General features: G+C 35.2%; 4 protein-coding genes and 1 pseudogene across 5 annotated transcripts in view; 1 reads left to right on the top strand and 4 right to left on the bottom strand.

The window, feature by feature from the left end:
• On the bottom strand, positions 1744-4026 carry LOC107644789 (annotated as a pseudogene).
• On the bottom strand, positions 4529-6455 carry LOC107644787 (1-aminocyclopropane-1-carboxylate oxidase homolog 1-like). Its single transcript, XM_016348713.2, has 3 exons — positions 5815-6455; positions 5059-5380; positions 4529-4986 (listed from the first exon to the last, which is right to left on the bottom strand). Exons 1-3 carry the CDS (start codon positions 6342-6344, stop codon positions 4723-4725), a joined length of 1116 nt encoding a protein of 371 aa, XP_016204199.1. The 5' UTR covers positions 6345-6455; the 3' UTR covers positions 4529-4722.
• The window catches only part of LOC107644794 (1-aminocyclopropane-1-carboxylate oxidase homolog 1), a 25403-nt gene continuing 15268 nt past the window's right edge, over positions 4582-14716 (bottom strand). The window contains exon 4 of one of the 2 annotated variants that reach the window (XR_002347595.1): positions 4582-4678. The gene's annotated coding sequence lies outside the window, so the exon portion shown is untranslated. Of the gene's footprint in view, positions 4692-14716 lie in introns of both variants that reach the window. The other variant, XM_021103209.1, reaches the window with a different exon arrangement.
• LOC107641510 (probable 2-oxoacid dependent dioxygenase) overlaps positions 6804-14716 on the top strand; it is a 20838-nt gene continuing 12925 nt past the window's right edge. Inside the window, exon 1 of the mRNA XM_016344998.2 lies at positions 6804-7339. Coding sequence (XP_016200484.2) covers positions 6804-7339 — 536 coding nt within the window. The remainder of the gene's footprint in view (positions 7340-14716) is intronic.
• Positions 7850-8613, bottom strand: LOC107641511 (1-aminocyclopropane-1-carboxylate oxidase homolog). Its single transcript, XM_016344999.2, has one exon. The coding sequence runs from the start codon at positions 8423-8425 to the stop codon at positions 7892-7894; it is 534 nt and encodes a 177-aa protein (XP_016200485.1). The 5' UTR covers positions 8426-8613; the 3' UTR covers positions 7850-7891.

The following is a 14716-nucleotide window of genomic DNA, read 5'->3' on the forward strand; positions in this document are numbered from 1 at the left end:
TTAACATAAGAAATCTCATTTGATTTTGTATATTGTAAGCAAATTGAATATAAGAGGAAAAGAGGTCAAGACCTTTTGGCGAATTGAAAATAGATTCTCGGCAACAACAATGCGATTCTGTCTTTTTTGCATGAACAACTACATACCAAACAAAGACGCATATGCATAACAACAATAATATTTCAAATATTACTAAAATTAGAAGATATACATTAGATCAAATAATAAGAAATATACATAACTCGTCATTGGAAAGCATTACGAATCTGTGATTGAAGCAGATCCCCTACAAAACTTTGTGCCTGATAGTGGGGGTGCGTCTTAAGAAAATGAACGGAAGAGGCCAATAAGAACTAAAGAAGAAGAGAATAAGTGAACGGAAGAGAAAAAAATAATGGAGAGAATCTTTTTTAATTTTGAGGAGAAAGAGAAAAAACTGAAAACAGAGAATGAAAGTATGTACATGTAAAGCAAGCGTAAAAATAGGAAAGAAAAACTTGACACGGTCATGAAATGTGAAGTGTATGGTAATAAGGGTCATTATGTGAAGTGTAATGAAAATAGTTTCATGTAGGAGTAGTAAGATAATAAGAGTCACGATGAGTAAAAAGTAAAAACATTAATATTTTGATAGAAACTTAGAATGAATATAAGGAATGACACGTTAAAATTCTACTACAAGAATAACTTTATTTTCGATGTATGTTATAGGATTAATCTTTTTACCATATAATTGACCATTACATGTACTGATATACACTTCTTATTGACCACGTTAGTTCTAACATGGAGAGGACAAATTAAAGAACTTTAAAATTTGATCCTTATTAATTCTCAAAAGAAATAATTCTAATATAAAACAAACATTAAACCAAGCATACCTATAATTGGATCTATTCACTCGATATCTAACTCGAGAAACTTAAGAAATATAATCATTAATAATTATTACTCATATTCTCTTATATGTGCTCTATTTCAATAAAGTTTTTATGGCTTAGTTAAATCACCTGTTATTCTTGTTTTTTTTGGTCAAGAAATGACGTACGTGTTATTCGATCAGTGGTCCATAACTCATTAGGTTGGATTTATAAGTATTAAAAATGCCATCCATTTTGTAAAAAAAATATCTGTAACTGTTACTGATGTATCATCAAATACAACTAAAATGTAAGCCTTTTTTACTTATTCCCAGTAAAATATCAATACCAATTCCTGCAAGACAAATATAAAAGTTTATAAACTCAAATGTTATCAGTCCCAGTCTCAGCTGGAAGTTGACCTTGGTGACTTGGTGTAGCTTGATAAGAGGCAACATCATTAACACTTGGCCTTTTCTTTTGGACTTTTTTTTTGGATTTTTTTTTTGGGACTTTATCAGTGTTAGAAACTTAAAAATATACTACTTCCATTTACGTCTTGGTCTTTACCCAACACATTAAAATAAACCCAGCTAACACAATTAGATTTATAAAATCGATTTTTGTTTCTTAACACAAAAAACAGGCTGTCATCTGACATGATGAAGTCTAACTTAGTTTTATTTAAGATTGAAAGGCCCAATCTCCAAAAACAAAACTTTATAGTGGCCCAAATATGGTTTTGTCTGAAAATTTTTCGTTTATTATTATTATTATTATTATCTAGAAGTATTTGATTTTCCATTTCAACATGTTTGCAGCTTTAGAAAGCCACGCTCAAACTTATGATCTATTAATATCATTCAGATGCAGGTGCATAGTGTAACTTAAAATGGTAAAGAGCTGAATTTCCATCAAGTGCTTTGTCATAAAAGTATGCTCTGTAATCCTGCAATAATGTTTCCCCATAAAGAGAGAAGGATTATGGGGGCATAGATTATTGTTGATGGAGACTGGAGAGTGATCATGAGTGATGAACATTGCTATTTCTAACAAGTATACTACTCTGGATCACATACATTAATCTCCAAGTAGCCTTAGAAATGTGGATATGATGTGTTGATAGAGCAAGTGTTTAAGCCCTATATTATGTTCTCTAAAACCATATTTTGTGATATCATATTTTATCTTTGCAACAAAAAATGATAAAGAGCAGAATTGCCACCAAGTCCCTTGTTATAGTAATAAGCATTAAAATCTTGTAATGATGTATCCCTATAGAGAGGGGGGTTATCTTGTGAAAGTAACTCCTTGATGGGACCATATATTCTTTGTGATGGGTAGTTATCAAGAGTGAAGAAGCATGCAACTGATACTCTAGGTCCTCTATGGTTTGCCACAACACGATGCTCCACGCTTTTGAAATTTTCATTAGATATCAACTGCAAATGGTACCATAAATTAAGATTATTACAGGATATATGATTCTGCTCTAGTTACACTATAAATTATGCATCTATTGGAAAGGATTCACATGCCATAAACGGTAGTCCAGTGCATAAACATCCTGTCAAAAAGGTGTAATGTAGGCGGCTTAACTTAATAACAGTATCGATGGCTGATTCCACGAAAGATTCACGCGTCATATAGAGAACAAACAATTGAGATTTAAAATGATCAAATATAGGGTTGAAATGAAATATCATGTCTCTATAAAAACAAAGATTTTAATAGATTAGAAAAATATTGGACTCACTTGTAGCATATCTCCAATGTTAACTACCAAAGCAGCATGAACAGGGGGAACATTGATCCACTGATTTTGCCACAAAACTTGTAGGCCACCAATGTGATCTTGGAGCAGAATTGTGAGAAAGCCAGGATCTGAGTGTTTGGTAGTGCCAAGAGTGAGTTCAGGCTGAGGACATGGTGGATAATAGTGACACAGAATTGAATGCCCTTTTGCACAATCTATGCTTTCAAGATATTCAGGGTTCAGTCCAAGTGCTTCTGATAACAATCCAAATAAAAGGCTCCCCAATACCTTTATCTGCCTTGAGTACTCCATTATTGCATCCCTGCAAATCAGTTTTATTTCATAGCTAAACTATACAGCATAAGTACCCAAAATTTTGGTTCCCTCTAAATCAAATCACATTTTCCTAAATCATATTAGTTCACATCCCACAACTTTCTACTTATATCCTCCCTTGGTTCCTCACAGTATCTCTCTGCTTGGCAGACAAAAAACTAATCCGTTGTAAATCGGAATTCTGATCTATTATTGGCTGATGAGTAGCTGCATACACAATGCGTAATTCGAACCCGACTGGTGAGCTTTCCAGTCAACCAACTCAACTTAGTGAGATGTCATTTTGATAATTAACTATGGCTGCATATAAGAGCCCATCCGACCAAAGTGTCGCTATAGCCAAGGTAGCAAGACATTATAATCTTCTAGTCAAGTATACGCAATTCGAGTATCGAGAATAAAAATAGTTTCCATAAGTAAATACATAATCTTGATAAATTAATTGCAAAATGTTATTCTGAATATCAAAGTTATATTACGAACCTACAAACCAAAGGCAATTCCTGAGGATGAAGAGGATCAGGACCCATAACACACAACAGTGTGTCTCTCCAATTAGCATACCTCGTTCGATACAAATCAAAGTTGCTACCATATTTCACCTTCTTCATCTTATCCCTCGTGTAATACTCTCCCTTCACTTCCTGTGGCAACTCGTGGAACTCACGCACCGCCGTCAGCGTTTCTTCCAGCACCTTCAATGGCACCCCATGATTCACCACTTGGAACAGCCCACCGTGTCCGCCGCCTCTCGGACTGCAGCAACCATTTTGGAATGGTCTCCGGAGACACCCTTGAGGTCGATGACTGGAATCGTGAACTGGGACGGAGTCTGGTTGTCGGCGGCGAGTTCTTCCGGAGGGCGGATGAAGATTTGTGGGAGTTTGGTGATGCCGGAGTCAACGAGGCCCTTGACGCCAGCTTTGGATTCATCGAAGGACTTCAGTTGCTGGAGACGATTGTAAGATGTTGAAACTCCGCCGGTGTCGGCGACAGACATTGTTGGAGAGTGCAAAATGCTTCTAATCTTAAAAAGATTTTATTTTTTGACAAAATAGCTTTTGAGAAGAGATGATATTTTGGACTTCTAAAATAATTTCAATCTCATAAAATTAACCATTTTTTTGTTCATGTAAAAAAGAAAATCATTAAATTTAAAAGATATTATAAATGTCTCATTTTATCAAGCATCCTACAAAAATATGCATTAAAATTTGATCTTTAGGATTTTTTTTTCCCAAACACATATTTCTATATATATTTTGTAAAATTAATATAATATTTTGAAGACCAAAATATTTTTTATTTTAAAATTTATTTTGTCAAAATTAAATTGACTTAAATGATAGTTTATTCCTCCAAAGTCAAAACCCTTTGACTTCTTATCGCAATGGTAATGAAGATATTATTTAATTTCACTCTAATTATGCCCCCTCTATTTCTTAGTGATATAATACGTACTTTTCTTCAGTTACTTCATATCCTTCTTAAAATGAGCGTTTATTATTGATATCCTTGTTAAATTCATCATTTTCTCAAACATAAAAAAAAAAAGAAAAGAAGAAATTACACAAAATAGTGAATAGTCATTATTCTAGTGGTAGTAAAATTTCATAATTTTAGTCCCGACAACTCATCTTTCAACTACAAAATATGACCCAAATTCTCCGTTGTATGTCAAAGTTTAACATACATAATTTTATTTATGTCCCAAGTTAGGAGCTATTTATGAGTATGAAGTATTAATCTAAGTCGAATTCCATGCCATAATTAACCCATTAACTTAAAATGGGAAAGAGCTGAAATGCCATGGTCACGCAGGCCCTTGCTATCATAGTAAGCGATGAAGTCTTTGAGTGATGTATCCCTATACACTGGAGGGTTATCCTCAGACAAGAGTTCCTTGATGGGGCCATACATTCTTCTTGTTTGGTGAAGATGAAGAGTGAAAAAGCATGCCACTGATACTCTTGGGCCTACATGATTTGCAAGTACACGGTGCTCCACACTCTTGAATTTGTCGTTGGACATTAGCTGTAGTATGATCATATTATAGCACTAGTCTAATCATGCATTTTCAACTCAATTTAAAAGAATTGGACTTACTTGTAGCAAATCTCCAATGTTGACTACTATAGCTCCATGAAGAGGAGGCACATCAATCCAACCATTTTGGGTAAAAACTTGGAGGCCACCAATGTGATCTTGAAGCAGAAGAGTTAGAAAATCGGGATCAGAGTGTCTGGTAGTTACCATGGTGAGTTCTGGCTCAGGACATGGTGGATAATAATGGTACAAAATTGAGTGCCCTTTTGCACAATCCAAGCTTGCAAGATGCTCAGGATTAAGTCCAAGTGCCTCTGATAGCAATTCAAATAACACCTTCCCCAAATCCTTCACTTGCCTTGAATATTCCATTGTCACTTCCCTGCAAATTAAACTAGGTAGTTATGTACTCTGAATTAAGATTGATGTTACGTAACTAATTTTTTTAACCAACATCAGCTAATTAACGTTTTTAAATCATTTTATTTATAAATTTTAAATTATAAATTTAAATACTAAATTTCTTAAGGTTAACTAATTAAAAGTTAGTTTATAACTAATTTGGATTGTTCAGATAGTCAAATTACTCATTTACTTAAACTAAGTGTTGAGAATTTGAAATCTTGTCTTGAATATGCAATAATTTATTGTCCAACAAAAATTTATAAATAGAGTTCAAATTCGCAAAGAATTAGTACTTATCCTCTTAGGCGAGGAGATAGCATGGGAAACAAAAAACTAGTTAGTTTACCAACTTTTGGTGAATTAGTTACTAATTAAATCCATAGGATACAAGATTAATCAGTGATTACCTACCTGCATGCGGTAGGCAGTTCTTGAGGATCAAGGGGTTCAGGGCCCATAACACAGAACAGTGTGTCTCTCCAATTAGCATATTTTGATTGATACAAATCAAAGTTGCTAACATACTTCACTTTCTTCATCATCTCCCTTGTGTAGTACTCTCCTTTCACCTCCTGTGCCAGCTCGTGAAACTCACGCGCCGCCGTCAGCGTCTCTTCCAGAAGCTTCACGGGGATCCCGTGATTCACCACCTGGAAAAACCCCACCGTCTCCGCCGCATGTCTTACGCCCACCACTAATCCGGCTCGGTCTCCGGAGATATCCTTGAGGTCGATGACTGGAATACTGAACTGGGTAGGTGTCGGTTCTCCCGGAGATGGGTCGCCGGCGGTAAGCTCTTCCGGGGGGCGAATGAAGATTTGTGGGAGTTTGGTGATGCCGGAGTCAACGAGGCCTTTGACTCCGGCTCTGGATTCATCAAAAGCCTTCAATTGTCTCAAGCGGTCGTTGATTGCGGGATTTCCGGCCCCGGCGACAATCATTGTGGTTGTGACACTGTGACAGTGGAGTGTTACAAGATTGACCTTTATCTCTCTCTGGCCTCTGCATCAAGTAACAATTTTTTTTTATATTGGCATATCGCACGTGCTAATGCTGTCCAAGGTTGTTATTACTTATTAGTCTCACCTCTCACGTGATCTAAGCTGTTGCCAATTTGGAATTTGCTATGCACCTCCATCACAAAATGTCTGAAAAATAATAAATTTAAAATAGTACTAATTTCCAGGGTAAAAAGAAAAGGTTGGTAAATTCTCATTAGTGGTAAATGAAAAGAAAACTTGTTGAGAAGCAGAGAACCACATTAGAGAGATAAGGTAGGTAGAGGAAAAAGAAATTGACCACGTGTTTTTATGGATAACAGTCATAACACTTGAAGAGTATTTGGACACCGCAATGTGCCGTCCAAATTACGCAATATCTACCAGCAATTGTATCATAACATGGTGACTACTAATGAAGAAGGAAGTAAAGTAGAACACGAATCTGATTATGACAGGCAAAGAGAGCTTAAGCTTCTTGATGAGTCCAAAGCAGGTGTGAAGGGCCTTGTTGATGCCGGTTTGTCTAAGCTTCCAAGGATCTTCATTCATGAAAATCTTAGCACATCTTCCTCTGCTACCAATAACAATGTTACTATTCCAGTCATTAACTTGGGATCAATGCATGAGCAAGTTAGCTCACGGCTTGAGATAATTGAGAAGGTGAAAGATGCTTGTGAGAAGTGGGGCTTCTTTCAAGTGGTCAACCATGACATTCCAGAGTGTGTTTTGGATGAAATGCTTGATGGGGTGCGCAGATTTCATGAGCAGGATCCTGAGGTGAAGAGAGAATTCTATTCACGTGATATTTCGAGGACGGTGTATTACAACACCAACATGGATTTATACACAAGTCCTGCGGTTAATTGGAGGGATACACTCTCTTGTGTATTGGCTCCAAGGCCTCTTCATCCTCTCCAACTCCCTTCAATCTGCAGGTACATATGGTTTCTACTTTCTACTTTCTATTTGTAGAAAGAACAGTACAGAACTCCATCATGCTAGTGGTTCCAACGACATACTAGTAGTTAGTTAATGTAAACCTTAAGAGATAGAGAAAAATCAAATGAAAGAGTGAGAGCAGTTATGTACTCTGAATTAAGATTGATGTTACCTAACTAATTTTTTTAACCAACATCAGCTAACGTTTTTAAATTATTTTATTTATAAATTTTAAATTATAAATTTAAATACTAAATTTCTTAAGGTTAACTAATTAAAAGTTAGTTTATAACTAATTTGGATTGTTCAGATAGTCAAATTACTCATTTACTTAAACTAAGTGTTGAGAATTTGAAATCTTGTCTTGAATATGCAATAATTTATTGTCCAACAAAAATTTATAAATAGAGTTCAAATTCGCAAAGAATTAGTACTTATCCTCTTAGGCGAGGAGATAGCATGGGAAACAAAAAACTAGTTAGTTTACCAACTTTTGGTGAATTAGTTACTAATTAAATCCATAGGATACAAGATTAATCAGTGATTACCTACCTGCATGCGGTAGGCAGTTCTTGAGGATCAAGGGGTTCAGGGCCCATAACACAGAACAGTGTGTCTCTCCAATTAGCATATTTTGATTGATACAAATCAAAGTTGCTAACATACTTCACTTTCTTCATCATCTCCCTTGTGTAGTACTCTCCTTTCACCTCCTGTGCCAGCTCGTGAAACTCACGCGCCGCCGTCAGCGTCTCTTCCAGAAGCTTCACGGGGATCCCGTGATTCACCACCTGGAAAAACCCCACCGTCTCCGCCGCATGTCTTACGCCCACCACTAATCCGGCTCGGTCTCCGGAGATATCCTTGAGGTCGATGACTGGAATACTGAACTGGGTAGGTGTCGGTTCTCCCGGAGATGGGTCGCCGGCGGTAAGCTCTTCCGGGGGGCGAATGAAGATTTGTGGGAGTTTGGTGATGCCGGAGTCAACGAGGCCTTTGACTCCGGCTCTGGATTCATCAAAAGCCTTCAATTGTCTCAAGCGGTCGTTGATTGCGGGATTTCCGGCCCCGGCGACAATCATTGTGGTTGTGAGTTGTGACAGCGATGAGTGTTACAAGATTGACCTTTACCTCTCTTAGTCTCGCATCAACTAATAAATTTTTTTCATATTGCCATATCGCACGTGCTAATGCTCTGCAACGTTGTTATTAGTCTCACGTGATGTAAGCTGTTGCCATGTGCAACCTCCATCACTAAGGTAGCGTTTGTTTTGAGGTATTGAGATAGAGATTGAGAGATTGACTGAGACTCAGTAGTCAGTATCGTGTTTGTTAGTTCAGAGACTGGTACTAAAATTTTTGTCTCTGTCTCTAAAATTTCAGTATTTTAGTACTTTCAAAAAATAGGGACACAGGGACTGAAATTTTTAGAGATGGAAACTGAAACTTTAATAACATTTTATACCTAAAATACTTTCATTTCAATTAATTAATTTCAATTTTACCCTTTGTGCAAATTAAATTAGAGTTTCATTCTTGTTTCAATTCCTGTCTCTCATTTTACACAAAACAGAATACTGAGATTTATTTCAATCCCTGTCTCTTAGTCTCTGTCTCTCAGTCTCAGTCTTTCTGTCTCTGTCTCTCTACCAAACGCTACCTAAATGTCTGAAAAATAATCTATTTATATCTATTTAAAGGTTAAGCAGTCCAATCTACAGTATTTCCTCCAAAACTAAATTTTCTCTAGACCGACACGTTGCAGGCAAAAAACAGGATTCCCTCCACGGTATCGAAGCGGAATTTTCCTGCACAAATTCATTTTGAAAATCAAATTACTCTCTTCCGTTTCACTTTTAAAAGTTTTAATGACTGAAAATTAAAAAGTAACAACAAAAAAAAACTTAATTCATACCCTTCTCTCACCACCCCTACCAACCTTCACATTCTCTGATTCTTCTCTTTTTTCTTATTTTTCTCTTCATGTCACCAACTGAAAATTGTGTTTTAAGTCACCAAGATTGTCTGGACAGTTCCATTTATCAAAATAGAGCTAGAAGTTACAAATATCTTTGTCTATGGCAGCAAAAAAAAGCCATGTGTCAAAGGAAAAAGAACTTAGTAAACCCAGATGAAGAAGAAGGTTTAGCAACAAAGACTATGAGCACAAGGTGAAGAGAACAGCAGATGATATTCCAATAACCAGTAGGATTGAGATTGTAGTTGAAGATTTGAAGTTTATCTTAAATGTCAGACTAAATAGGAAGGGAGATTTCGGAAGTCCGGAGAAGTCGTGGCGACCCAGAGATGGAGGAAGCACGATGGGGAAAAACAAGGATATTCAAAAATGTGCCACCGCAGCAATAAATAGAGATTGGAGAAGTTGCTACGTCACGCGCTTGAAAGCATGAAAAGATTCTTGCATACTTCTTCTTCTTCCTCCAAATACATACTGTTTCTACTTTTAGTTATTTATTCCAAAGTGGGATTAACACTATTGGGCTTCAGGTTTCAATATTTGAGTTCTTTTCTTTTACTGTCTTTTTCAAGTATTCATTTTTTTGGTTTTGTTTTTGTTTTGCAGTTTAGGGTCTCAGACATCTTCAAATGAGTTACAACTTAAAATGTTGTCGGAAATGGTTCTATAATTCACGGGTAAGCATAGGATTCTTGCAGAATGTAACACCCTAATACTTTTAAACTGAGTTAAGCTTTATTTGGATTATATTTAGTAGCTGATATTCAAAGACCTTGCGAAATTTTTCTTTTAAAATAAATGTGAAATATTTATATAAAATAATTTATAGATAAAAATATTGAATAATTAGTTTTTATTAGAATAGTTACTAGTTGAAAAATATAAGTGGATTTGAAAATACTAACATGAAAAATCGGTGTGCTAAACCATGAAGGCACAACAATGACAAGCTTTACTCATACCAAATAAAAAAGGAAACATAATAGTTACAATTGCAATCAGTCAATAAGGATAAAACAAGACACATAGGAAATCCTAATTCTCTTAATTTGTTTAACTATGGCCAAAACAATCGCATATTCTTCCTTCTTAAGGTAAACGTTTAATGTTTTGTATTTACGTCATCGATAGCTTGCTCCTACTAGTGCACTTGTCTTTTCACCTCAACTGTATTACTTCGTACTGCATCGTTCCTGAAGATGGTACGGAGAGAGGGGTGAGAAACAAAAGTTTCTCAATAGTTTATCTATATGGTGTCATCGTATCCATCCTCAGCCACTCTGAGTTTTAAAATAAAAATAGTGATGATGCAATGTTGTTCAATTATTATTTTCAAAAGTCTTGATTAGTCGGAGTGGTGTGTCTTTTAAATGCTTCTCATTTACTTATGTTATGACATGTGTAATGCATACAAAATGCCTATAGCGTTAAAACATATAAAGGTAATTCATAAACATTGGTATGATGTTCTCATAGGTCATAAAGCAAGACGAAATAAATAATAAATAAGAGAAGAATAGTAACATTACCATAGATAAGTCAAACAGAATAAATCTGAATAAAATAAAGATCTTAACCAATATCATACATCATACAAAAGAAACTTTGGAAAAAAGAAGGATCTTTGAATGCAATAATAAACATAATCATAAAAAAGATAAAAAAAAGAATAATCATGATCACACTTTTCATTGCACTTTTCATTACTTTCTCTCGTAGCTTTTATGGAAGGTATTAAGGTATTGACGGCTTCAGAACAGCGATGGCAGTGGGTGACCCAACGGCGGCAGAAGGTTCCAACTCCAACCGCGATGCCTTTCCTCTCCTCCGCATGCGACAGATTCGACCTCCCTCTCGCACGCGTCCTTCTCTCGAGTCTTGACAGAACAGCGGCGTCACAGTCGCCTCTTTCCTCCCTCGCGTCGAGCTCCTCTTCCCGGCGAACCTCCATTGATGGCGACGACGGAAACTGGGCAGCTCCTCCAGCTCGACGCGACCTTCCCTCTCATCTGCCCGATCTCTCTCTCCTCTTTTGGTGTGCGACGATGGCACGGAAAACGATGACGACGATGGGCTCTGCGGCGGCAACACGGCGGTGAACGATAGTGACTCTTCCGGCGTGCTCTTCCCCTCTCCTTTCTCTGCTCTTTCTTCTCCCTGTTTCTCTCACTCCCCGATCTCCATTTCCCTTTTCTTCAAATCTGTGTGTGAGCGGTGGTGTGTGGGTGCCGTTGGAGAGGGTAAGGGAGATGAGGGTGTGTGCGGATGATAGTGAGAGGTGAGTGAGTGTTGTGGTGTGTATCTGGGGAGCGGGTGTGGCGATGGCTAGTGAATATTAGGGTTAGGGTTGTTTTGGCAGGATTTAGGGTTTTAATTTGAAAATTAGAGTTTTAGGTATGAAATTTGGGATTTTGGGTTAATGTGAAATTTAATTAAATTTTTAAAATTATTTTAAAATTTTATTTATTGTGTCAAAATATTAATTGATTTAAAATTAAGAGTAAAACCCCTCCCCGGTCCCTAACTATTTACGAAATTGACCTGGCGCCCCCTTACCATTGGAAATTAACAACGCGGTCCTTAACCATTCTCTCCGTGTGACCAAAAGGACCCTCTTACCGGTACTTCCGGTTATTTTTTACCTGAAAACCGGCAAGAGGGTCCTTCCGGTCACACGAGAGAATGGATAAGGACCGTGTTATTATTTTCTAATAGTCAGAGGACACCAGGTCCTTTTCTAGATGGTTAGGGACTAAATATTTTAATAGTTGGATTACACGTAGAGACTAAATATTCTTTTTAGATTTATAGAAGTGATATTTGTTTCATTCAAATGTTCGTGATATGACGAATTAATTTTAATTTAATTTTACTTATTTTAATTTTGTTTATTTAGTTATTAATTAGAATTTTATGTCAGAGGATTTAGAGTTTTCTTTATTTAACCTAAAGTTGAGTGAGTTTCTTCGATTTAATTTCTAAACCAGTGAACAAATTAGATTGAGGTATTTCTTTCTTGTTGCATCAAGAAATTGAATAAAAAATTAATTGATTCTCTTTGTATTCAATTTCTTGATGCAACAAGAAAGAAATACCTCAATATAATTTGTTCACTGGTTTGAAAATTAAATCGAAAAAACTCACTCAACTTTAGGTTAAATAAAGAAAACTCTAAATCCTCTGACATAAAATTTAAATTAGTAACTAAATAAACAAAATTAAAATACGTAAAATTAAATTAAAATTAATTCGTGATATCACGAACATTTGGATAAAACAAATATCACTTCTAAAAATCTAAAAAGAATATTTATTCTCTACGTGTAACCCTACTATTAAAATTATAGTTGATGAATTTAATTCCACTAATAAAAAAAGCAGTTTAATTTTTTTAGAAAAAGGTGTATGAAATAATACTCTTGAACTAACTTTTTTTTTAGGTTCAACAATATAGAACATACATGTCGTTCTTAAAACCCTAAATCCAAGACATAATAATGCTTAATCAACCCAAATAATTATCACTTTTGTGTTAAGTTTCGTTGTTAATGATTTCGTACTATCTATTAAATTTAACGTTGTTTGCTCTACGTCCACATGTAAAATATGGGAGAATGCATTAGATGCAAAACTTAAAACAATGCTCTTTTTTTTATTTATTTTCTAATTTTAAGTAAAAACCCTTCCCGGTCCCCTCACCATTAGAAAATAACAACACGGTCCTTATCCATTCTTTCCGTGTGGCCGAAAGGACCTTCTTAACCGGAAGTACCGGTAAGAGAGTCCTTTTGGTCACACGGAGAGAATGGTTGAGGACCGCGTTGTTAATTTCCAATGGTGAGGGGACGCCAGGTCAATTTCGTAAATGGTTAAGGACCGGGGAGGGGTTTTACTCTAAAATTAAATACTTTAATTAAAATTATAAGATAATATAATTAATTTTTTTATAAAAATATTAGTATTAAATTTTGAAATCTCTAGTGGCACATATAAAATAATAAAAAAACAGGCTGTTGATAAGCTGATTATTCCATGTTTTGTTTCGGCCATTGACCCATGGCAGGAGAATTGCCAAATCAACAGTTGCAGTGTTACATGACAGTAAGAATGGATGAGGGGTGAAGGAGCCAAGGGTCAAAGTCTCGAGAAGATTTTGACATTATTGTCAAATCCTACTTCCCATTTCAGGCCTTTTTCAACAACTTTATGTCTTTTTAATATATTTTTTAGGCTCAAAAAAGTATTTATTTTTTTATATATGGATATAATTTTGGTGTAATATTTTAAAATTATAAAAATAGTACAATATATTTCTCTTCTATTGACAATATATCTCTTTTGTATTGTATATTTTAAAATTATGTGAGTATGTTGTGAATGATTTATTTTAAGTAAATTAAATTTATCTAATTCAATTTATTTCGAGTGGTACAAAATTAAGACACTTTCTCTTATACTACTAAATTAAATTGCGTTAATTCGATTGGATTTTTTTTTGTGTGCATAAATTGAGTTTTCTAATTCGATTTATGTAAAGATGTGTAAATTAAATTTGGTTAGTTTGATTTACATAAATTAAAAAAATGTTTAATTAAATTCTAATCATATGATTTTAGAATTTAATAATTTTAATAAGATAAATTTCTCAAATAACTGAGATATTATTTGACGAATCTATTTAGATAAGTCATGATAGATTTTATTTTGTACTCGTTAAGTAATTAAGAATGGTCCCCCAAATATAGCTGAAATTTATGTTGGTTTTAACGTGATGAATATAATTTAGCTAATTTGGCAAAAGAAATTGTTGGAGATGCAGAAGGCGAAAGCGACAAACAACTGTGTGTGGTGCGGAATGGAGTGTCCATAGATTCTGCGCTCACGCGCACACAGCGGTAAAGGGCGCACCAGAAAAAGCGGCAAGTGACGGCACCACTCCACATGTACAAGGTTCTCCTCTTCTTCACTCAATCTCAGGTTTCACTCTTTGTTTCTTTCCCTCTTCCAATTTCCAAAACTAACACACACTCACGTATTATTACAACACTTATTTATTTGGACGACAAAATTGATATACTGCCCTCCACTTTGGGTTTCCACCGCTCCACACTGTACCCTACCATACCCAAATACAATTCCCTCCTCATCCCGCACCCTTGACCCACTTCTCTTTCTGTGGGTCACATTCGCTCTTCTTCCTCCTTTAATTTTGTCGTCGTTGTAAATTAAACTCCCCCAAAATCTAAACTAACCATTATTATTATTGAAAATGTTTAATAAAAAAATAATAATATAATTAATAAATATTAAATAAAATAAATTTATTATTATTATTATTATTATTATTATTATTATTATTATTATTATTATTATTATTATTATTATTATTATTATA

The sequence above is a fragment of the Arachis ipaensis genome, chromosome B05, assembly GCF_000816755.2.
Source record: "Arachis ipaensis cultivar K30076 chromosome B05, Araip1.1, whole genome shotgun sequence".
NCBI classification, from domain to species: Eukaryota; Viridiplantae; Streptophyta; class Magnoliopsida; order Fabales; family Fabaceae; genus Arachis; species Arachis ipaensis.